General features: G+C 50.5%; 2 protein-coding genes across 6 annotated transcripts in view; one reads left to right on the forward strand and one right to left on the reverse strand.

Moving 5' to 3' along the window:
- Positions 1–17332, forward strand: part of ptk2aa (protein tyrosine kinase 2aa) — a 36352-nt gene extending 19020 nt beyond the window's left edge. For 2 of the 5 annotated variants that reach the window (XM_067255974.1, XM_067255975.1), the window contains exons 6-34: positions 110–189; positions 290–352; positions 1570–1624; positions 2900–3040; positions 3589–3666; positions 5055–5162; positions 5928–6045; positions 6181–6211; positions 6455–6507; positions 6675–6764; positions 8211–8267; positions 8787–8807; positions 9610–9707; positions 10139–10223; positions 10316–10416; positions 10514–10629; positions 10762–10862; positions 11250–11339; positions 12651–12855; positions 12964–13075; positions 13288–13374; positions 13653–13781; positions 13983–14087; positions 14167–14217; positions 14349–14388; positions 14503–14597; positions 15577–15732; positions 15853–15933; positions 16124–17332. In XM_067255974.1, the coding sequence (XP_067112075.1) occupies positions 110–189; positions 290–352; positions 1570–1624; positions 2900–3040; positions 3589–3666; positions 5055–5162; positions 5928–6045; positions 6181–6211; positions 6455–6507; positions 6675–6764; positions 8211–8267; positions 8787–8807; positions 9610–9707; positions 10139–10223; positions 10316–10416; positions 10514–10629; positions 10762–10862; positions 11250–11339; positions 12651–12855; positions 12964–13075; positions 13288–13374; positions 13653–13781; positions 13983–14087; positions 14167–14217; positions 14349–14388; positions 14503–14597; positions 15577–15732; positions 15853–15933; positions 16124–16336 (2760 nt within the window). In that variant the 3' untranslated portion in view covers positions 16337–17332. The remainder of the gene's footprint in view (positions 1–109; positions 190–289; positions 353–1569; positions 1625–2899; positions 3041–3588; positions 3667–5054; positions 5163–5927; positions 6046–6180; positions 6212–6454; positions 6508–6674; positions 6765–8210; positions 8268–8786; positions 8808–9609; positions 9708–10138; positions 10224–10315; positions 10417–10513; positions 10630–10761; positions 10863–11249; positions 11340–12650; positions 12856–12963; positions 13076–13287; positions 13375–13652; positions 13782–13982; positions 14088–14166; positions 14218–14348; positions 14389–14502; positions 14598–15576; positions 15733–15852; positions 15934–16123) is intronic. The other 3 variants (XM_067255976.1, XM_067255977.1, XM_067255978.1) reach the window with 3 other exon arrangements.
- Positions 17333–17632: 300 nt separating this feature from the next.
- rplp1 (ribosomal protein lateral stalk subunit P1) lies at positions 17633–19922 on the reverse strand. The gene is made up of 4 exons (XM_067255979.1): positions 19722–19922; positions 18924–18998; positions 18322–18433; positions 17633–17757 (listed from the first exon to the last, which is right to left on the reverse strand). The coding sequence occupies exons 1-4, from the start codon at positions 19791–19793 to the stop codon at positions 17675–17677; spliced, it is 342 nt and encodes a 113-aa protein (XP_067112080.1). The 5' UTR covers positions 19794–19922; the 3' UTR covers positions 17633–17674.
- Positions 19923–24309: the final 4387 nt, after the last annotated feature.

Consider the following 24309-nt stretch of genomic DNA (forward strand, 5'->3'; position numbering starts at 1 on the left):
CACTCACTCACTCACACACTCACACTCACACTCACACACACACACTGTTCTACTGAGATATCTGGTGTTCTAGATAAGTAACCTTTCTGTGTGTGTGTGTGTGTGTCAGGTTAAGAATGACTACATGCTGGGGATAGCTGACCAGGTGGAGCAGGACCTTGCTCTGAAACTGGGCTGTCTGGAGATAAGGTGTGTCACACACACACACTCAGACGGACACACCTACCACACACATGCCCTTCTGTGTGACTGTTGTGGTTCTGACTGTGTGTGTGTTTGTGTTCTACAGGAGATTCTTCAGAGAGATGCGAGGGAACGCTCTAGATAAGAAATCTAACTATGAACTACTGGAGTAAGTCTGGTACACACACAAACATACACATACACTCTTATGCATGTGTGTGTATGTGCGGTAACCTGTTGCTAACGAGGTCCAATTAGTCTCCACCCCTCTCCCTCCCTCTCTGGCCTCACTGCCTCTAATGAGGCTTTTTTTCTTGTCACTAACGAGCTCCTATCTCTCATTCCCTCAACCTTTTACTGTCTCCCTTCCCCCCTCTCTCTCTCCCTCCCTCTCCACCTCCCACCTGCCCCCCCCCCCCCCCCTCTACTGATGGAGTGATGAGTGTCTCATGCATGTGACACCTCCCGCTGTCCTATGAGAGTAAAACTACATTACCCACGCTGACTCAGTGTCATTCTTCAGTCTCTAGAGGGCCTTGTGCAGAGCCTTGTTCTTAGCGCGCTCAGTAAAGCCTCTCGTTTGCTCGCTGCTCCTTCCTCCTGGGGCTTGTGTGTGTGTGTGTGTGTGTTTCTGTGTGTGTGTTTCTTTGTGTGTGTGTTTGTGTCGGGTTGCTGACAACTCATTCTTTGGTTGAGCTGTCCAGACACCCATCCCCCAGGCTGGCCATGCCAAGCCCCCTCCACCACACATACACACACACACACACACACACACACACACACACAGACAATACGCCCTTGAAAGATGGGGCATTCTCTCTCTGTCTCCTCTCTCTCGTCTTCTCCCCCTCTCTCTCCTTCTCCCTCTCTCTCTCCTTCTCTCCCTCTCTCTCTCTCTCTCTCTCTCTCTCTCTCTCTCTCTCTCTCTCTCTCTCTCTCCTCTCTCTCCTTCTCCCTCTCTCTCTCCCTCTCTCTCTCTCTCTCTCTGTCTCTCTCTCTCCTCGCTCGCTTTCTGCCTCCTCAGCCCCGTCACAGCTTCATTATCTGTACAGGCTCAGATCACATAGATACACAGTAAATGGCTGTCTTCCTGTTGGACGGAAACACACACACATGCACTCGCACACTCATACACGCACACACACACACACACACCACTGCAGGGGGATCCTGTGAGGAACACTATTAACATTCCTCTCATTTACCACCGCTCCCTTCATCTCTCTCTCCCTCTCTCTCTCTCCACATCCATCCTCGCTTCCCTATCTACCTTTTTTCTCCGCCTCTCCCTCCTTCCATCTCTCCTTTTGTCTCCGTCCATTCCTCCTTCTCTCTGTCTCCCTCTCACTCCCTCCCTCCATCCTCCTCTCCACCCTGTTTTCACAGGAAGGATGTAGGCCTACGGCGATTCTTCCCTAAGTCTCTTCTGGACTCAGTCAAGGTGAGTCAACACACACACACACACAGACATACGCAGTGTGTGTTAGTAAACAGCACACAGCTGTGTGTCGGTAAACAGTCCAATAGGGTTGTGTGTTAGTAAACCGCGCTCCTATTGGTTGTGTTTATGTGATGCTGGTTGTTTTCCTCAAGGTCATGTGATCATGTGTTGGGGCCAGCTGTCCTGCCTGTGTTAAGACTGCCATTGTTCTGGCTACGGTGTGTGTGTGTGTCAGCAGTGGTGTGAGATAGATTTACGGCACGTGTGTGTGTGTGTAGAGCGTCTGGAGGACAATCGGTAAGGCGTGACGGAGGGGCCCGCTGACACACACACACAGCAGTCAGTAGACGGGACAGATGCTGTTCCTAGGGTGGGGGTTCTGACCTCAGGTCAGCACTAAACCCACTTGCTCTGTCTCCACCATGGGGAGGAGTGAGGGCACCCCCCCCCCCCCTTTGTCAGGACTCCCCCTGCACCCCCCCCAGTCTTTCCTACCACCCCCCCCACCCCCCCACCCCCCCGGGTTTGGGTGCGTTTTGAAAGTGACACGTTTCAACAGCTGAAGTTCACATTTGTACTGTTTGGAAGATTGAAGAGAGAGAGAGAGAGAGAGAGAGAGAGAGAGAGGGGAAGGTGGAGAGACGGGGGGGGGGGGAGAGATCGAAGGGTAGAGAGAGGGAGAGTGACATGAAGATAAAGGGAGAGAGATGAGAGAGGGAGGGGAGCTAACAGCAGATGTCTGCTAACAGCTCTGTCGGTCCATAAAGAGGTGATCGATGGCAGAGAGGTCACCGGGGTGTTTAATGGACAGGCTGGTTCTCTGTAACACACACACACTCACACACCGGTTTGTTTTACCATCCTAGTGAAGACTTTTTACTCCCTTTCAAAATCACAAACCCCTAACTTGTGAACATTACATTCTAACATCATGTAAACATCACAGTCTAATATGATGCACACATCACATTCTAACATGACGCTACACCTTGGTCGCTTGGGGGATGACATCATCGCCCAAGGGGCAGTTTTAATGTGAGGTCAGAGAAGGTGCCAGCCAACCATGGCCCTCTGTCATGTATAGTTAATGAGGTTTAATTGACTGACTCAGAAGTGGCTTTCTGAGGCTGGTGATCTGTATTGATCTTCTCTGTTGTGAACTGATAGGTGTGTGTGGATTACTGTGTGGGTGTGTCTCACGTGTGTGTCTCATATATGTGTGTGTGTGTGTCTCGTGTGTGTGTGTCTCATGTGTGTGTGCTCTGTGCCCCCCAGGCTAAGACCCTCAGGAAGCTCATCCAGCAGACGTTTAAGCAGTTTGCCAACATGAACGATGAGCAGAGCATCCTGCATTTCCTGTCCATCCTGGCCCCCGTGCAGCACTTCCACCAGGAGTACTTCACCTGCGCCCTGGGAGTACGCACTGCTTCCACTGCTCCACTGTTACACTGGTTATACTGTTACACTGGTACTACTGGTGAGAGAGGTGGTGTTATTCTGGTTCATCCAGTGATACCCTGATCTTCTCATTGCAACACTGCAGTTAGAGACGAGAGAGGAGAGAGACCTGTGGGGACTCTGGTTATTCTGTCTGTAGCGAAAATCCAAGTCCTGTGTTATACTGCCCCCTGCTGCTGGTCTGGAGAACTGCGTCTTGGTGACAGTTTAAGTGTTGTTCCTCTTACGGACAACAGGGGGCTGTCTATGGACTTTTCTACTGTCACAAGCCAACCCAGTCTCATACTTCTGACATGAGTATAAACTGCACATAAAACAGGGATTTGGCGTATATATGGCACGCAAAATAGAAGTGTAAACCCGTGTCATAGATACGCAGAAATATGAGATTGGGTTGCACAAGCTGCTGATGTGATTATTTATAATTGACTCAAGTGAACTCATCTTTCATTCTGCCCCTCCCTCCCTCCTTCCCTCTCCCCCTCCCTCCCCCTCCCTCCCTTCAGTCTAGCTGGGTGATCCAGGTGGAGCTTGCCATCGGACCAGAGGAAGGCATCAGCTACCTGACAGACAAAGGCTCCACGGTGACTGTTCACTCTTTCCCTCTCTCCCTCACACACTACCTCTCTCCCCCACACACTACCTCTCTCCCTCACACACTACCTCTCTCCCTCACACACTACCTCTCTCCCCCACACACTACCTCTCTCCCCCACACACTACCTCTTTCCCTCACACGCTACCTCTCTCCCCCACACATTACCTCTCTCCCCCACACACTACCTCTCTCCCCCACACACTACCTCTCTCCCCCACACACTACCTCTCTCCCTCACACACTACCTCTCTCCCTCACACACTACCTCTCTCCCCCACACACTACCTCTCTCCCTCACACACTACCTCTCTCCCTCACACACTACCTCTCTCCCCCACACACTACCTCTCTCCCCCACACACTACCTCTCTCCCTCACACACTACCTCTCTCCCTCACACACTACCTCTCTCCCCCACACACTACCTCTCTCCCTCACACACTACCTCTCTCCCCCACACACTACCTCTTTCCCTCACACACTACCTCTCTCCCCCACACACTACCTCTCTCCCCCACACACTACCTCTCTCCCTCACACACTACCTCTCTCCCTCACACACTACCTCTCTCCCCCACACACTACCTCTCTCCCCCACACACTACCTCTCTCCCTCACACACTACCTCTCTCCCTCACACACTACCTCTCTCCCCCACACACTACCTCTCTCCCCCACACACTACCTCTCTCCCTCACACACTACCTCTCTCCCTCACACACTACCTCTCTCCCCCACACACTACCTCTCTCCCCCACACACTACCTCTCTCCCTCACACACTACCTCTCTCCCTCACACACTACCTCTCTCCCTCACACACTACCTCTCTCCCCCACACACTACCTCTTTCCCTCACACACTACCTCTCTCCCCCACACACTACCTCTCTCCCCCACACACTACCTCTCTCCCCCACACACTACCTCTTTCCCTCACACACTACCTCTCTCCCCCACACACTACCTCTCTCCCTCACACACTACCTCTCTCCCCCACACACTACCTCTCTCCCCCACACACTACCTCTCTCCCCCACACACTACCTCTCTCCCTCACACACTACCTCTCTCCCTCACACACTACCTCTCTCCCCCACACACTACCTCTCTCCCTCACACACTACCTCTCTCCCCCACACACTACTTCTCTCCCTCACACACTACCTCTCTCCCCCACACACTACCACTCTTCGTCCCTCCCTCCCTCCCTCACACACAACCTCCCCCATGCTTACTCTTACTCACACTTAGCCATTCATATATTGATCCATTTACAATAATCTGTTGAAATAATGTGGGTTGAGTCCGTCCAGTCTAATAAACATTCTGCACATTCTCCCACATCCTGGTGCCCTCCCCTCCTCCCCCCACAGCCAACCCACCTGGCTAACTTCTCCCAGGTTCAGTCCATCCAGTACTCGTGTCTGGAGGACAGGGACAGGAAGGGCATGCTGCAGCTGAACGTGGCCGGGGCTGCGGAGGTACGACCTCACCACGACCTCACCCTGACCTCACCACGACCTCACCCCGACATCACCCCGACCTCACCACGACCGTGGGACAACGACAGCATGACTGCGACACCACCGGAAAACATGACCACAGCAACATGACCATCACATCACCACAACACCACCGCAACATGACAAACAACATGACCACAACACCACCGCAACATGACTACAAGACGACCACCACACCATATAAAGGTATATACATGCTGTATGGATATCCCATTCGGCTCTGCAGTTTGGTGACTGTAATGGTTCCACATAGAGGGCCCTCTGGTGGGGGAAGGGTTTGAATGTGACACCTCTATCAAGAATAGACTCTTTCACTCACTATCACTCCAGTTAAGAGGACATTATGGTGTTGGCACAAACACTGACGCATACAGACACTTCCACATACTGATACACACACACACACACACACTGACGCATACGCACATGTGCTCATGCACACACACACACACACTCTGGATTGCCTAAGACATGTCTAGTTATGACTTCCTCAGAGCTGCGCTGATTCATTTCTGCAGGAAAAACGGGCAAATCAAAACAGATGTGTGTGTGTGTGTGTGTGTGTGTGGCAGAGGGACAGAGATGGTGGAGGTCCCCTTGACACGAGGGGACAGCTGCCGACCACAGTCTGTGTGGGAGTGTGACTTTGAGTGTGTCATTCTCTCGACAGGGTCATAATGCTCCTTTGTGTGTGTGTGTGTGTGTGTGTGTGTGTGTGTGCAGCCTTTGACAGTGACCACCTCCTCCTTCACAACAGCTGAGAACATGGCTGACCTGATCGACGGGTACTGTCGCCTCTTCAACTCAGCCTCCCAGACCTTCATCATACGCCCTCAGAAAGGTACACACACTCTCTCTCTCTCTCTTGCTTTCTCACACACACACACACACAGAAAAATCAAGCCTGTGTGTAATCTGTGTGCAGTGTGTGTGTAGTTACATGAACATGCGTTGATTGGTGTGTTTGCGTCTCCAGAGGGAGAGCGAGCCCTGCCATCCATCCCCAGGTTAGTCTCCCCTCTCTCCTGCTCTCTCTCACACACACACTCTTACATACACACACGCACACTCTAAACACACATTCAACATACAGACACTGTACACAAACATTCAACATGCGCACACACACACACACACACACTCCCACCCAGAGCTGTGGGAAAGGTTTCATCTAGACTCGAGGAGTGATTCTACTTACAGTCACAGAGGGTATTGGTCAACCTCTAACGAGGCCCCTCCCTCCCCTCCAGACTAACCAATCATGAGAAGAGGATTGAGGTGGTGAGGGCCATCTCTGTCTCAGGTAAGATCCCCTATGTGTGTCTGTGTCAATAGTGTATTCTACCACCTCTGTCTCTCTCTCTCTCATATTCAGGATCTCTCTCTGCCTCATGTGTACCCTATCCCCACCTCTTCTCTCTCACATTGTCCCCCCCCCTCTCTCTCTCTCTTGCCTGTGATTGGCTGAAGACTTTGTGACACAGGCGTCACCTAAGCCACCCAAAGCGCGTCGCTTCCTCTTCCCATTTGTCCTCTGCTCACATGACTCTCCACACAAGGGTACCTCTGATTGGCTGGCTGCTGTGTGCCTCTAACCCTGCCTGACACATACACACACACTCACACACACTGTATGCCCGCCCCCCCCCCCCCCCACACACACACACACACACCCGCACCCACATACTTACACATGCACGCACACAGACAGGCTGGTCCAGGTATTGAGTGGAGTGGAGTTAACTGAACTAAACCCTGACTAGGTTTCTGCTCGGTGGGGTGGGGGTGGGGGGGTCATATCTATGGTTTAACCTCCCTCTCTCCTTCTCTCCCTCTCTTATTTTCCCTCTCCTCCCTCCTTTCCTTCCTCCCCTCTTCCCTTCTCTCCTCTTTCCTCCTCTCCTCCTTCCTCTCCTCCCTCCCCTCTCCTCCCTCCCCTCCCCTCACCCCCCTCCTCTCCTCCTTCCTCTCCTCCCTCCCCTCCCCTCACCCCCCTCCTCTCCTCCCTCCCCTCCCCTCACCCCCCTCCTCTCCTCCCTCCTCTCCTCCCTCCCCTCCCCTCTCCTCACCCCCCTCCTCTCCTCCCTCCCCTCTCCTCACCCCCCTCCTCTCCTCCCCCCTCTTCTTCTTCTCTCCTTTCTGCATGCTCTGTTCACTACCGGACCTACAGAAGACCTTAGTGGGGATGGTAAAGTTTGTCATTTAATTCTTTATTCACTCTGTCTTCTAACACCATGGGATGGTGTGTGTGTTTTTTGACGTGTGTGGTGTGTGTAATATGATCAACGTTCTTTACAAATGTAATCGTTGCACGTCTGTTGCCTGTCTCTCTGTCTAGAGTTTAGTCAGTCCGTGAGCCAGTCACACAGCCAGCCAGTCACTGAGACAGCCAGCCAGCCAGTCAACCATCCACCCAGCCAGTCAACCATCCACCCAGCCAGTCAACCAGCCAGTCAGCCAGCCAGTCAGTCAACCATCCACCCAGCCAGTCAACCAGCCAGCCAGTCAACCAGCCAGCCAGTCAGTCAGTCATCAAGACAGGGAGAAGCTGGTCTGGCCCAGGCTATGACTATGTGGAACCACACATTCCTGTAGCTATAACTAGCTAGAGAGGGAGAGAAGGAGGAAGGGAGGGAGGCAGAGAAAGAAAGAGGGGATTTAACTCTATCCCTGCATACCCACTCTCCTACCTACTCTCCCATAACTACTGGGATTGGACAGACAGGACAACGCACAGCTGTGATCACACCAGTTGTGATCACAGCTGGACAATATGTGTGTGACTGTGTGCCACTGTCTGCCTCTCAGTCTTTCTCTGTTTCTCGAAATAAATGCCCCTCCCTCCCTCCCTCCCTCCCTCCCTCTCAGTCTCCCTCCCTCTCTGCAAAGCAGCATGGTTATTTTCAGCCTGGTTCTAGTTTCTGCTGTGGAAGGATACGTGTCTGGCTGTGTGAATGTGCAGGTCGTGATGAGGTTAAACTGACGTGTGTGTGTGTGTTCCTACAGAGACAGACGACTATGCTGAGATCATAGACGAAGAGGACACCTATACCATGCCCTCCAGTGAGTACGCCCCCCCCACACACACGCACACACACACACACACATACAGATATACACACCACACATACACTCGTACAGACAGCACACACACAGTTACACACACCCACGCTGTCACACACACATATACACACACACATGTACACACGTGCGTTATGTTAATATCCTACTGTACCTTGGCAAAGCCCTTCCTGTTCTCCCTTCTTTCTCTCTCCTCTCTCTTCTTCTCTCTCCCTCCTCTCTTCTTCTTCTTCTCTCTCTCTCTCCTCTCTCTTCTTCTCTCCTCTCTCCCTCCTTTCTTCTCTCCTTTCTCTGTTTCTACGTTCCTCTACATGTGTATTTCTGTCTGTATTCCTTTTGTATTGTGTGTGTGTGTGTGTGAATCTGTGTGTAAATACAAACACTGTGTATATACAGTATATATGTGTGTGTGGATGTGCAGACATGTGCGTGTGTGTGTGTGTGTGCTGTTCTGACCTGTTCTTAAGCCAGCCCTGTGGTTTCTCTCTTTACACCCACCAGTCAGCTATGGAGTAGACGAAGGTAACACTCTCTCTCTCTCTCTCTCTCATCCCCCTCTCTCTCTCTGTCCACCTTTTTCCTCTTTCTTCATGTTTCTCTTAGTGGTGTGTGTTTTAGTGTGTGTGCTTGTCGTAGACGAGGGGTGCTGGAGACTGGTGTTCTGTTTGCTCTCCAGCACCAGAGCTCAATCATCCCTCTAGAATGGTTCTCATCCACCCACCCACCATATCCACCCACCCACCCACCCATCCACCCATCCATCCAACCACCCACCATATCCACCCACTCACCCATCCATCCACCCACCCACCATATCCACCCACTCACCCATCCATCCACCCACCCACCATATCCACCCACCCATCCATCCACCCACCCACCATATCCACCCACCCACCCACCCATCCACCCACCCACCATATCCACCCACTCACCCATCCATCCACCCACCCACCATATCCACCCACCCATCCATCCACCCACCCACCATATCCATCCAACCACCCACCTATCCATCCACCCACCCATCCATTCACCCACACATCCCTCCCTCCCTCCATCCACTCATCCACCCACCCATCTATCCATTCATCCACTCCATCTGTTATTCACTCTTATCTTTCCTGTCCTCTCGTACGTGTCCATACTCCACCTCACAGTGCTCGAGGGGCCTGCCAGTGTGTGCGTGTGCTTTGCATTGGACATGCCTGTGGATTGGGGTGTCGTAGGACCAGGTAGCATTCTGCCCTGTCTGAAGTAATGACAGTATCTAACCACATCCCCCTGCCTCCCCCTCCCCCCCCCCCCCCCCCCCCCCCTCCAGCGAGGGACTACGAGGTCCAGAGGGACAGGGTGGAGCTGGGGCGCTGCATCGGGGAGGGTCAGTTTGGAGACGTCCACCAGGGGGTCTACAGCAGCACGGTACACCTCCCTCTGATGAAAACGGCATGATGGTGTTGACGATGGTGTTGATATGGATGATGATGATGGTGTTGATGACGATGGTGTTGATATGGATGATGATGATGGTGTTGATGACGATGGTGTTGATATGGATGGTGATGACGGTGCCGACGACGATGGTGTTGATATGGATGGTGTTGATGGTGTTGACGACACCTCCACAGGAAACGGCTTCTCGGAGTTGTTGATAATGATGATGACACTGATGATGTTGCTGATGTCATCTCCATGTGTAACCCTGCATGTTGTTGTTAATGATGATGATACTGATGATGTTGCTGATGTCATCTCCATGTGTAACCCTGCATGTTGTTGATAATGATGATGATACTGATGATGCCGCTGATGTCATCTCCATGTGTAACCCTACATGTTGTTGTGTGGATCAGGAGGACCCGGCTCTGTCTGTAGCCATCAAGACGTGTAAGAACTGCACCTCCGACAGCGTGAGGGAGAAGTTCCTCCAGGAAGCGCGTGAGTCCCGGAGCCCTCAAACCCTGTCACCTCGACACACGCCTCTCTCTACTCCGTGTTTCACCTGTGTGTGTGTGTGTGTGTGTCTCCAGTGACCATGCGCCAGTTCGACCACCCCCACATCGTGAAGCTGATTGGCGTGATCACGGAGAACCCTGTGTGGATCATCATGGAGCTGTGCACCCTGGGGGAGGTAGGTGACAGCACAGGAAGTGACCTCAGAGCTGACCTCGGTGCTTCCTGTTGCGTGGGACAGAGAGGGCTCAGTGGTGTTCTCCTCTCCTCCGCAGCTGCGTTCCTTCCTGCAAGTGAGGAAGTACAGTCTGGAGCTGTCCACTCTCATCCTGTTCTCCTACCAGCTCAGCACCGCCCTCGCTTACCTGGAGAGCAAACGCTTTGTACACAGGTGACACACACACACACGCGCGCACACACACGCCCACAGACACACACACCCCCTGTCGTTGTGTTGCCTGTGTTTGTCCAATGTACCACATGTATATTATCAGGTCAACTGAAGGCGTGTGTGTCTCCTCAGGGACATTGCCGCCAGGAATGTTCTGGTAGCTTCCGTAGACTGTGTGATGCTCGGAGACTTTGGTCTATCTCGCTACATGGAGGACTGCTCGTACTACAAAGGTAAACAACTACCAAGATTAAAGGAGAAGGAGGAGTGAAGTCTCTGTTTGGTTACTTAATGTTGGTGATTGCCACCAAAACAAGTCAGTTGGTGCACCAGTATCCAGATGACCAAATGATGTAGAATGCTAAAAAACAATGTAGTATGTCTCAATACCCATACTACCAGAGAGTACTAAGGTCAAATAGGAAGGATGATACACATCAACTGTTTACCCATGAGACTTCTTTGTTTTGAGGACGTATAATCAATCGATGTGTCTTATCCTTAATATATTGAGCCTAGTACACAGAGGAAGTACACAGAAAGGAAGTTTACTGTGCTTCCTGTCTGTGGTGGTGTATCACCAGTGTACCTGTCTTTCTAACCCCGCCCCCTCGGTCTAGCCTCCAAGGGCAAGCTGCCAATCAAATGGATGGCCCCGGAGTCAATCAACTTCAGGCGCTTCACCTCAGCCAGCGACGTTTGGATGTTTGGTGAGTGTGTGTGCTCACCTCTCCTCTCTCTCCAGGTGTGTGTGTGTGCTCACCTCTCCTCTCTCTCCAGGTGTGTGTGTGTGCTCACCTCTCCTCTCTCTCCAGGTGTGTGTGTGTGCTCACCTCTCCTCTCTCTCCAGGTGTGTGTGTGTGCTCACCTCTCCTCTCTCTCCAGGTGTGTGTGTGTGCTCACCTCTCCTCTCTCTCCAGGTGTGTGTGTGTGCTCACCTCTCCTCTCTCTGCAGGTGTGTGTGTGTGCTCACCTCTCCTCTCTCTCCAGGTGTGTGTGTGTGCTCACCTCTCCTCTCTCGCCCTCACCTCTCCTCTCTCGCCAGGTGTGTGTGTGTGCTCACCTCTCCTCTCTCTCCAGGTGTGTGTGTGTGCTCACCTCTCCTCTCTCTCCAGGTGTGTGTGTGTGCTCACCTCTCCTCTCTCTCCAGGTGTGTGTGTGTGCTCACCTCTCCTCTCTCTCCAGGTGTGTGTGTGTGCTCACCTCTCCTCTCTCTCCAGGTGTGTGTGTGTGCTCACCTCTCCTCTCTCTGCAGGTGTGTGTGTGTGCTCACCTCTCCTCTCTCTCCAGGTGTGTGTGTGTGCTCACCTCTCCTCTCTCGCCAGGTGTGTGTGTGTGCTCACCTCTCCTCTCTCTCCAGGTGTGTGTGTGTGCTCACCTCTCCTCTCTCTCCAGGTGTGTGTGTGTGCTCACCTCTCCTCTCTCTCCAGGTGTGTGTGTGTGCTCACCTCTCCTCTCTCGCCAGGTGTGTGTGTGTGCTCACCTCTCCTCTCTCGCCAGGTGTGTGTGTGTGCTCACCTCTCCTCTCTCTCCAGGTGTGTGTGTGTGCTCACCTCTCCTCTCTCTCCAGGTGTGTGTGTGTGCTCACCTCTCCTCTCTCTCCAGGTGTGTGTGTGTGCTCACCTCTCCTCTCTCGCCAGGTGTGTGTGTGTGCTCACCTCTCCTCTCTCGCCAGGTGTGTGTGTGTGCTCACCTCTCCTCTCTCTCCAGGTGTGTGTGTGTGCTCACCTCTCCTCTCTCTCCAGGTGTGTGTGTGCTCACCTCTCCTCTCTCTCCAGGTGTGTGTGTGTGCTCACCTCTCCTCTCTCTCCAGGTGTGTGTGTGTGCTCACCTCTCCTCTCTCTCCAGGTGTGTGTGTGTGCTCACCTCTCCTCTCTCTCCAGGTGTGTGTGTGTGCTCACCTCTCCTCTCTCTCCAGGTGTGTGTGTGCTCACCTCTCCTCTCTCTCCAGGTGTGTGTGTGTGCTCACCTCTCCTCTCTCTCCAGGTGTGTGTGTGTGCTCACCTCTCCTCTCTCTCCAGGTGTGTGTGTGTGGGAGATCCTCATGTACGGCATCAAGCCCTTCCAGGGGGTGAAGAACAACGACGTGATTGGTCGGATTGAGAACGGCGAGCGATTGGCCATGCCCCCGCAGTGCCCGCCCACCCTCTATAGCCTCATGACCAAGTGCTGGTCCTACGACCCCAGCAAGAGACCCCGCTTCACCCAGCTCAAAACCCAACTCAGGTGGGGGTGTGTGTGTGTGTGTGTGGGGGGGGTTGTGTATGTGGAGGTGTGATGATGATGATGTATACGTGTGTGTATATATGCCTCTGTGTGTGTGTGTGTGAGCAGCACCATCCTAGAGGAGGAGAAGGCCCAGCAGCAGGAGAGAGTGAGGACAGAGATCAGGAGGCAGATCACAGTCAGCTGGGACTCTGGAGGCTCTGAGGAGGCCCCTCCCAAGGTAGAACCTACTCCCTCCCTCTCCTGTCCTCCCTTACCTCCCCTCTCCTCCTCTTCCCCCTCCCCTCCCTCACCTCCTCTCTCCTTTCCTCATCTCTACTCCCTCACCTGTTCTCTACTCTCTCACCTCCTCTCTCCATCCCTGACCGTCCTTTTCTCTCTTTCTCCCTGCCTCACTCTCCCTCCCTCCCTCCCTCTCGTTCCTCTCTCCAGCCCAGCAGACCAGGATATCCCAGTCCGCGCTCCAGTGAAGGTTTCTACCCCACCCCGCAACACGCCGGACAGCACAACCACCACCAGGTAGGTTCCGCACAACCACGACACAATCGCAGAGGGCCGGAAAAAGAAAGACGAAGATGGAAATGAGTAGTTCTTCAGGCTCCTCAGGGAGCAGGCTGACAGCAGACATTTCCTCTAGCTTCCTGGTTCTGGTCTGGAGGGCTGGGAGTGGAATGGCCTGTTGACAATAGCTCAATAGAATAGATCCATGCTCCAAAATAGGTTCTTTTTTTATCTGATCACTGCCCCTCTCCTCCCCTCCACACCTCTCTTCTCCTTCCCTCTCTGCTCTCCCTCAGGGGTACCCCAGCCCCCATGCGCTGCCCCCCCAGTCTGGGGGAGGTTACCAGGCTTCTCTCCTGGACCCCCTCGATGTCTGGTCCCCCCACCGGCCCCAGGACGCCCCCGTGTGGTCTACCAACATGGAGGTAGGATGTCGTTAGCGTCCTAGTGCCCCTCTCTGTTAGTGTGCCGCTCCGGAGGAAAACGTCTGCTAAACGGATCGTAATAGAAATGTAACAGTCGTTGGTCAATCTGAACCGTTTTTAGCCAGGCTCCTCTTAGACGCATGAACACGTCACCCTCATCGCCACTGCCACCTAACCAACCCCCCTCTCTCTCCCCTCCAGGAGGGAGGGGTGTGCCACCCCCAGCTCATGGAGGAGAGGTTGATCCAGCAGCAGAATCAGATGGACGAGGACCAGAGGTGGCTGGAACAGGAGGAGAACCTCCAGGTGACTTCTCACACGAGAGGGGGGTGTGTGTGTGTGTGTGTGTGTGTGTTAACCCAACGTTCTGTGTTGTTGTTTTTAGAAGCTCGAGTCCAGGAACTCTGGAGGCAGCATGGAGGACGCCACTAACACGGTCAGTTCCCATGATGCTCTCTGCTCGTCACACACACACACACGCTCACATGCGTACACACTCATGCACTCACCTACTCTCATACACTCACTCACAACTACACACACTAATGTGTTTCCGTCTCTCCTCAGATGGGTAGCCAGCACATCTACCAGCCTATTGGAAAACCAGGTAAGACTCACCTGCACACACACTAACACAGCCATACAAAGAAACACACACACTCAGATAAACACCAATGTATACACACTCACACACACTAACCTGTGTCTTTGATCCCCCCAGAGCATGTGGCCCCCCCTAAGAAGCCCCCTAGACCAGGGGCCCCCAACACTCTGGCCAGCCTCAACCCTGCGGACAGCTACAACCAGGGAGTCAAGGTAACCAGCCAACCAGCTGCTGGCTGGCTATACCTATCAGCCAGCCAATCAGCTGCTTGCTATACCAGACAGCCATACAAGTAAAGGTTCTAGAGTATTACAAGTCGGTTCTAAGGAGAGGTTAGGGTTGGATGTTCTCATTCCCAGCTCACAGCTTGTTGGGTTGATGTCACTGCATGCCTGGTTCCTGCTAATGCTGACTCCCTCCTCTGTTCTGCTCCCCGCCTCCTTCCCTCACCCCCCCTGTTGTCTGTGTAGCCTTGGAGGGTAAGCACTGTTCGTGTCATTCTCAGTCTGACCACTAGATGTGGCTCTGACCCCCACCCTCACCCCCCACCTTAAAGGACTGGGGGGGGGTCAACAGTGAAACTGTGCCCATGTTTCCATAGAAATACCAGTCAACAACCAGGTAGCAAAAACACATTCGGGTGATTTGGATTGCCAATTCATCTCATTAAAATCCTAACCAATCAAACTCTTTGTCAGTTAACATCCTAGCCAAGTTCCTCATCAGTTCGACCCATGGGCCTGTTTGCTGTTGACTCCTCCCCCTGGGGTCAGGGGTGTGTAGCGCTGTAGTCATAGTTACCATCACTAACTTTACCTTAGATGACAGCATACTGCTCTAGATTATAGTTGTAGATTACAGTAGATTACACTGTTCACCAGAAAGACGTTTCTACTTCTCCCTCGCTTTTTCTCTCCCCCTTTCAATTTCTTCCTCTCCTCTTCTCTCTATCCTCTCTCCACCGCCCTGTCTCCCTACTTCTCTCTCCTATCCCCCTCTCTATAGATGGACATCTCTGAAATACTCTGTAGGGTCTCATTCTTCCATGTCGATAAACATATCTTCTAATGCCATCTAGTGGTCACACCGGGCACCTCCCTTTGGTTCCCTCTGGTGGTAAACCTGAGTATGACCAGACATGATCTGGTTGGTGGTTGACCTGCGACAAATGTGGTATCTTGATTGGCCTAGATTCAGCCGCAGGAGATAAGCCCGCCCCCCACGGCCAACCTGGATCGCTCTAACGACAAGGTGTATGAGAATGTGACGGGATTGGTCAAGGCCGTGATTGAGATGTCCAGTAAGATCCAGCCGGCCCCCCCTGAGGAATATATCCCCATGGTGAAGGTAGGAGACGAGGGAGGGGGGAGGGAGCCAGGGCCTGCTAACCCTGCTCAGTAATTAGTCTGACCATCAATAATCAAAGAGTCTGCTCTAAGACGAGGGTCTTCATCTCTCCCTCTACAGGAGGTGGGTTTGGCTCTGAGGACTCTGCTGGCAACCGTAGATGAGACCATCCCTGTGCTTCCTGCCAGCACTCACAGAGAGGTACACACACCTGGAGAAACACACTTCTGCTCACACACACACACATCTGGCCCCTTTCAGATCACAGGTAGAAGAATAATAATGAAAGTGATAGTGATAAGACATGCAGAGAATATCCTTTCTAGTGTTGAAAAATGAATGGCCAGCCCCCAGAGAGCTGACCTGTTCCTCCCTCCCTCCTCTCCTCCAGATCGAGATGGCCCAGAAGCTGCTGAACTCTGACCTGGCGGAGCTGATCAGCAAGATGAAGCTGGCCCAGCAGTACGTGCTCACCTCTCTGCAGCAGGACTACAAGAAGCAGATGCTGACAGCTGCCCACGCGCTCGCCGTCGACGCCAAGAACCTCCTGGACGTCATCGACCAGGCCCGGCTGAAGATCCCCGCCCAGACTCACCCTCACTAGCCCCGCCCCCCCGTCACCACTGGGACGTCCAGGAAACAGCTGAGATTGACAGACTGCTCATCGACCTGGACACTTGTGGGACAGTCGTCACCCCCCCCCCCCCCCCCCCGCTGTTGAGGGTGTGGCACTAGCGCCCTCTGGCCCCACCCACACCTCAAAGCCACCATTCTACTCGTTGTTAGGCTGCATCTCCTTCGTGACAAACGTTTATTTTTGTAATTCCGAGACCCCCCCAACCCCACCTCCCACCCGTATCTTCCAGAGGGACTGACAACCCAAGGAGAGCTAGGTGGAACCCAAAGGACTGTGTTCTCCAGAGAACCTAGGAAGGGTTCCAGTCTCTCCTAGTCCCGTTCTGTCATAGTGTACTGCCTAACCTGGACTAGGATTAGAGACCCGTTTGATTTTCTGTATTTTGCGCTTTTCTTTTTAGCATTCAACGTATACTCAGGCACCTCCTCCACACAAGTGAATTACGATGAAACAAAAATACTGACTTTTTATCAAAACACAAAATGTCACATGCCACTTTTTAAGTTAACTAATAGTAAATATATGAAGATAAACTATATTTTTAAGCATTCAGCATTTCTGGGAAGTTGTGCCATCTCGTTTAGGACTAAAGGGGGGAGGGGCTTGTTTCTCAGTGGGAGGAAGCACTTGAGCTGACCAATCACAACGTGCCAAACAACCAACGTTAGGCTGTTTTGTTACCTTTGTTGCTAGGCAGAAGGGGTCAATATTAACCAATTAATTTACCAAAATACTTTTTATGCATGTTACTATTGCAGCTGAAAATATGTCTTTAGCTGCAATATTGACATCCCATAATAAACATGAAGGATTTCCAGACATCAGCCTCTCCCCGACTGAGCCCTCAGGTGACCTCAGCCCTGATGAGTACAATCTACCACACCGCTCCGCATTCTGACTAGAAATTATTCTCAGGAAGAATAACCTGTACAGTTCCTTTAACTAATAAAATATGTTATCGTTCCTCTGGCTGAGCGGCTTTGTTACAAATTATATTAAGATGGAATTTCTGACGTTTTTTTTTACCCAAATATTTCACTGAGCTCAACCACAGACTTCAAAGATCTACTTGCCTATCAGATGAATAAAGTTGTATTGTATTCTAATGTTTCTCCCGATTTGAACCTTTCCTCCAAATGTCCATGTTAACGCTGATTGAGCATGCGTCTCCAGAACCCAGGGAAACACTGCACAACACTGAAACACTAGTGCCCTGGGAAACACACACTACATCCAGCATTAGTAACACTCAACCAGGTATAGTTTCGTCCAACTTGTTTATTTTCGTTTGTTACAAAAACGTTTCTAGTCAAAGAGACCGAAGCCCATGTCATCATCTGACTCTTCAGACTCCTCCTTCTTCTCTTCCTTCTTCTCCTCCTCCTTGGCTGTAGGGCAGAAGAGAGAGAGTTAGCACAGCGAGGACATAACTCTGCTTCACACTGAACGCCCAAGGAACAGTATTACCTGGGCAATGACTCCTGAGGGACGGGTGTATTACCTGGCTAGTGTGTATACAGTAGTATTAGACGGGTGTATTACCTGGCTAGTGTGTATACAGTAGTATTAGACGGGTGTATTACCTGGCTAGTGTGTATACAGTAGTATTAGACGGGTGTATTACCTGGCTAGTGTGTATACAGTAGTATTAGACGGGTGTATTACCTGGCTAGTGTGTATACAGTAGTATTAGACGGGTGTATTACCTGGCTAGTGTGTATACAGTAGTATTAGACGGGTGTATTACCTGGCTAGTGTGTATACAGTAGTATTAGACGGGTGTATTACCTGGCTAGTGTGTATACAGTAGTATTAGACGGGTGTATTACCTGGCTAGTGTGTATACAGTAGTATTAGACGGGTGTATTACCTGGCTAGTGTGTATACAGTAGTATTAGACGGGTGTATTACCTGGCTGGTGTGTATACAGTAGTATTAGACGGGTGTATTACCTGGGGCGTCTCCAGCAGGGGCGGCTCCACCAGCGCTGGCGGCAGCAGCAGGAGCTCCACCTCCAGCGCCCACGTTGCAGATCAAGCTGCCGATGTCCACACTGGCCAGGGCCTGGAGACGGACACAGACATGGTTACACGTGGAGACTAGCCCTGGAGACAGGGGGACTAGTCTTGGGGACACAGGGACTGCTCCTTCACCCTGTGTCCTCATCTCCCCCCTGCTCCCTCACCCTGTGTCCCCATCTCCCCCCTGCATTATCACCTTATGTCCCCATCTCCCCCCTGCATTATCACCCTGTGTCCCCATCTCCCCCCTGCATTATCACCTTATGTCCCCATCTCCCCCCTGCATTATCACCCTATGTCCCCATCTCCCCCCTGCATTATCACCCTGTGTCCCCATCTCCCCCCTGCTCCCTCACCGTGTCCCCATCTCCCCCCTGCTCCCTCACCCTGTGTCCCCATCTCCCCCCTGCATCCTCACCCTGTGTCCCTGTGTCCCCATATCCCCCCTGCATCCTCACCCTGTGTCCCTGTGTACCCATATCCCCCCTGTTCCCTCACCCTGTGTCCTCATCTCCCCCTGATCCCCTCCTCACCTTGGCGAACAGACTGGGCCAGAAAGGCTCCACTGTGACACCTGCAGCCTTGATCAGTGCGTTCAGCTTGTCCTCCTGAAAACACAAGGCAAGGTTTTTTAGGATCATGCTCTCAAACAATCCACACAGCTACCACGCATTAAATATCTTCACTATTAAAGTTACATTTCAGTGTCTAGGTTCTCCTGAGTTAAATGAAACTGAACAGTGCAATGCGTTATTAAATGTATTTTGAAGGTGCTTTTAACCAACGCGAGGGGGGATTTAGAATTGTGACCCTGTATCTGCTGTCATCTGTTCTGTCACTAAGTTGTAAATAACCACGATCCAGCACATGGTGCGGTGAAGCACCGCCTAGCTTTGCTAAACTGTACCGGCAAAACAAGTGCACTTATTCCCATTCTTACAGCAAACTCCAGCGAGTACGCAAACTGTCAAAGGGATGTTATCAACGTCACATGGACGTCTGATTGACTAGATTTCACTGCAGCCCCTCAACAACTCACTCACGCATTGTGGCTTTCAAACAGTCAGCATGCATGGCTCGCCGGCATGATGACTGTAGCTACATTGCTAACTAGCGACTGACAAGTTTGACTCGGTCACATTTCACACCTCACACATCAGTCATTTTGACAAGTAGCAAATGGCCTTGGCGTTTGCGAGCCATTACTGGTAACCCCAATGTACAGTTTTAACACGACCACCCTTTCAGTAGTAGAGACACGCTGCTACATTGAATATCGTGGGCCCGTCAGGCCGCCATGTTTATTTTCAGCGGGCAATCAGGAGACTCACTGTGACGGTGACTTCATCGTCGTGGAGGATCAGAGCGGAGTAAATACAGGCGAGCTCGGATACGGATGCCATCTTTCTGTTTAGAGGTTTTAGTTAGGGCGTCGGATGCCTAATTTTAGCGGTGCTAGTCGCCGGATTGAGGGCCTTAGCTTCAGATGAAGAACCAAGCACCTTAGGCACATTAACTTCCTGCACTGAGAGTTGGCGGAAAGGGAAGGCGCGAAGGCGGGCTGTAGCTACATATAGTCCGTATACGTCATGATTGTGGGAGTGGTTTATGCAAATAACTTTGTCCCAAACCATATTCAGCATTTTGCAGAAGGCAGGCTTTATTGAAAGTTATTTGTTTAGACACATATATTTAGGTTATATTTAGAAACACATATTTAAATTAATAAACACGTATTAATAAACACATTTATATCGAATATACATAAGCACAGGCTGTAAACAAAATCAAATCTTTAAATACATGTTTAGAGAGATCGTATTCTCTTTATGCTTTATGTGTAAAAAAAACACAGTTCGAGGCAAGTTATTATTTCTTAACTTGCTAGAGACTACATATATACAATTTTATATTAAATACCAACACGTAATTTTGTCACACATTTCATATAAATCGACAAACTAAGACTATAGCCTAACAAAATACAAGCTATAAAGCTCACCCTTGATAAATGCTAGCGGCATTTGCGATGGGAGTTAGGCCTACTTCTACTCACTATTTGTATTCTGTTAGGGTTAGTGGGAACATACTGGGGAGGAAAACAAATATGTATGCATACTTTTTCGAGTCAAACTCTTTGGACAAAGCTTGAACACAACTTAATACCTCTTAAAATCGGGATTAAGACGATTTTATACCTTTTAAGAGCCTTAATTTTCCCAAAATTGATTGATCAACTTTGAATACTTTTTAAGACCCAGCGGATACCCTGCACATGTCACCCCGCAAGACCTATATACAACATAAAACAACTGCAGTGATTGGGTCTAACATTTTTTCTTAATTATATGCACTGGAAGATTTCCATGAAATCGTAAAAGAAAATCATACGTAATGCAAAAATGCACAACTGTGCATGCAAGAAAGCACTGTGTAAAATATGTCTCAATTAAACATTCTTTGTTTTTGCAAAATGATGAAACCTATAGCCATAAACTAATCAAACATTCTGTATTTTGGAATTAACATTCAACACATTTAACAAACTGTGATGAGAAACTGAGCCAAACATAATGGCTAAATAATAAATAAATACATAAGTAAATGGCTAACCCAAACCCACATATACTCACTCTGTACTGATTTTAGCATTGGTCACTACGAAATACAACAGCAACGCAAAAGGTTAGGATGATAAGGGATGAAAATGATGAAGGAAGAACGAACAAATGGCAGGACTCTAAAATAACTTGCTAGATAACCCAATTCAGAGAACAGGAACGTGGCCCCAGCGGCGGCCTTAAGTCCCCAGGAAGGTTTGGAAAGTCGCCAGATCTAGGGAGAAAGTCGCTAAATTGGCAACACTGTATAGTGTAAGGCGGAGGTACTCAATAGGCGGACTCCGGTCCGGATCCGGACCCAGACGCAATACAATTTTGACGCTACCAGCCCTGCTTCAATAAAAACTATCTATTCAATCTATGGTGTGAATACTGAACTTGTGAACTGAATGATATGAGTTGAGACGATTGCCTGATAGAGTTGCTAACTTTGAACTACAGAGAAAAAGCATGGACACATGCCAACCATCAAATCAAAATGTATTTGTATAGCACTTTTTACGAGCAGTATAACAGAGGGCCTTGGTGTTATAGCAGCTGTCGCAATCCCAGCGCAGTTGATCTCTTGTATTGGCCAATGTGTCTACCTTCGGCGCCAGATATTCGATAGGCGACAAGTCTGTTTGTTTTCGCATTTGGGGATATGTCACTGCCTGCCCCGGAGCAAACCGTCGGCCACAATGAGGACGTCTCGCCATCCGGTTTTCGGATGATAGGTGGCAGTTTTGCTCCAAAGAACTCCAACCTGGTTCCTTTGACCCTGTGTGAGTAAGAGTCATAGACTTGGCGGAGGTAGGAGGGCTCTTTCGCACAGATATCATAGTGCTTTTGATGTCTGTTTGCATGAAAAGTTCTACCGCAACTCTTGCAAGCGATGGGCGGCGTATCATCACCACAAGTCTCTTCGAGGCAAACCTTATCACCTCTATGACGAAACAACTGCGCTTTTGTCTCCATAGTTACACTCAACCAATTCTCTCTCATTTTGACCATGTCCACCTCTCGCTCTTTCACTTAAACTGTACTTTTATTTCAAGGTTCTCATTCTCACCATCTGTCGTCCTTTCTGCATGCCCTTCTGACTCCGCTGCATAGACATATACATGTATATATGTTTATGCTCCGCTGTGCTGTCTTATTTACTCTTGTCAGCAGCCACTCTGACTTCACTAACCACTAAGAAAAGAAAACTAGTGGAACTTCTGTGACATCACTATCCAAGGTCCCACATGCCAAAAGTTTGTCTGCCATGAAATGCACCCCCTCTATTGTCTGTTCTGTATATCCCAGCATCAAATTATTCTTACTGTACACTGAGGGGACTAAAGAGTAACCAGAGTAAGTTTCAGGCATCTAACACTTTCCTAGTCCGAGTTAGCAGGGGGTGCATTGCATTTACATCAAATGGAACACTAGGCCTGCCATGAAATGCTCTCCCCCTGCATACGTTTCTTCCCTTCTACCCCAGCATCATGTACATTTAATAGCATGCATTTAATACCCATACATGTGTATGTATAGGTTGGACAGGTCTGAAAACAGAATAGTCCATGGTAGGTGTGGGATTATTTTTTTTCTTTCATTTATTTCATTGACTTAAACAATAAGAGTAATATTTCCTATCTTAAAAAAGGATTTGATGGTGAGAACATTTCTTTTGATGTTGATACATAGAGGTTTTATAGTACTTTATAGTAATACTTTGAACCTGCTAAACAAAATACATTTATTTTGGTAATCATAGCTGGGGTATATAGCATAGGCTACACTCTGCTTTATGCATAAATGTTGAACATAGCATATATTCTCCTTTATTCTATTTGAACCGACAACAAGACAACCCCGTCAGCGCGTTATCCTGATGCGAGGTTGATTAGTGCCCGGACGCACACAGCGAGAGCAACACTCAACTGCAGAAGGGCCTGGGTCTTGAGAGAAGTGGCCCCATTCACGTTACACTGGTTGCTGGAGCAGCAGTTGACCTGGTTCCCGTTCCCGTTATCGTCCACCGTAGCGCCTGCCGCTGCTCCATTGCAGGTTCTGCTGCTCGAGCAGTGTTTCACTATAGCCTTAACTCCATCTAGACGTACAGGAAATAGAGAGAGAGAGAGAGGGAGAGAGAGAGGGAGAGAGAGGGAGGGAAAGAAGATATTTGAATAGCCTTCTTTCTTTCTCGCTCTGTCTCCTGACCCTCTCTCACTCTGTCTCTCTTTGCGCCTCTCTGTGAGTGTAGTACGTGTGAGTGTATTAGGCCTATACTCTGCATCTATGGTCGTCATGCAAGTGTGTGTGTTTCATTTGTGCACATGTGCTTTTATATGGGTTTGTGTGTACGTACATTCTGACATCCCCCTCACACATTGTGAAATATATATATAGGTGTGCGTGTGTATATTACTCAGGGTGTCTATGGTCGTCATGCAGGTATCCAGGGGAGCTTGGCAGGTCTGGGTTGCCTGGTTACACTCCTCGTTGGAGTTGGTGGAGCTGCACACATAGCACTTCAACTGTGGACACACACACACACACACAGACACACAGACACAAACACACAAAGAGAAGGGGTGATGCCTGACATAGTCATCACAACTGCAGATAACTTTTGACCCAACATTTGTTCTGTTGTGTTGAGCTGTTGTGTTGTTATGCAGCCCTGGCCCAGACTGCCCTGTGTGAGTGATGACATCAGAAGTGTGTGTGTGTGTGTGTGTGTGTAGTGTTGCTTGGTGAGCCAACTCTGCACACAGCTGGAATGCTGGCTGGTTGGTCTGGCCGGTTCTGGCCAGCCCAGTTTCAGTAACACATCTCACATGAAACCAAGAGCACTGATAGCAACACTTAGCAGTGCATGAGATTGTGCAATTGTTGCGCTGTGCCTGGTGGCTGAGATGTGGTGACTTTGCACTGGGCCTGGTAGCTGAGATGTGGTGACTCTGCACTGGGCCTGGTAGCTGAGATGTGGTGACTCTGCACTGGGCCTGGTAGCTGAGATGTGGTGACTTTGCACTGGGCCTGGGAGCTGAGATGTGGTGACTTTGCACTGGGTCTGGTAGCTGAGATGTGGTGACTTTGCACTGGGCCTGGTAGCTGAGATGTGGTGACTTTGCACTGGGTCTGGTAGCTGAGACGTGGTGACTTTGCACTGGGCCTGGTAGCTGAGATGTGGTGACTTTGCACTGGGCCTGGTAGCTGAGATGTGGTGACTTTGCACTGTGCCTGGTGGCTGAGATGTGTTGACTTTGCACTGGGCCTGGTAAATACAGACCGTTCCTTGACTCTGACCACCACAAGTATATTA

Source organism: Osmerus mordax, chromosome 18, assembly GCF_038355195.1.
Source record: "Osmerus mordax isolate fOsmMor3 chromosome 18, fOsmMor3.pri, whole genome shotgun sequence".
Classification (NCBI taxonomy): domain Eukaryota; kingdom Metazoa; phylum Chordata; class Actinopteri; order Osmeriformes; family Osmeridae; genus Osmerus; species Osmerus mordax.

Bases quoted from the DNA above. Each gene is read 5' to 3' on its own strand.
- rplp1 (XM_067255979.1), bottom strand. From the start codon at position 19,793: ATGGCATCCGTATCCGAGCTCGCCTGTATTTACTCCGCTCTGATCCTC. The intron at 18,999-19,721 runs GTGAGTCTCCTG...TTGTGTTTTCAG, and splicing joins ACGATGAAGTCACCGTCACA to GAGGACAAGCTGAACGCACT. The intron at 17,758-18,321 runs GTAATACACCCG...TCTGCCCTACAG, and splicing joins CCCTGCTGGAGACGCCCCAG to CCAAGGAGGAGGAGAAGAAG.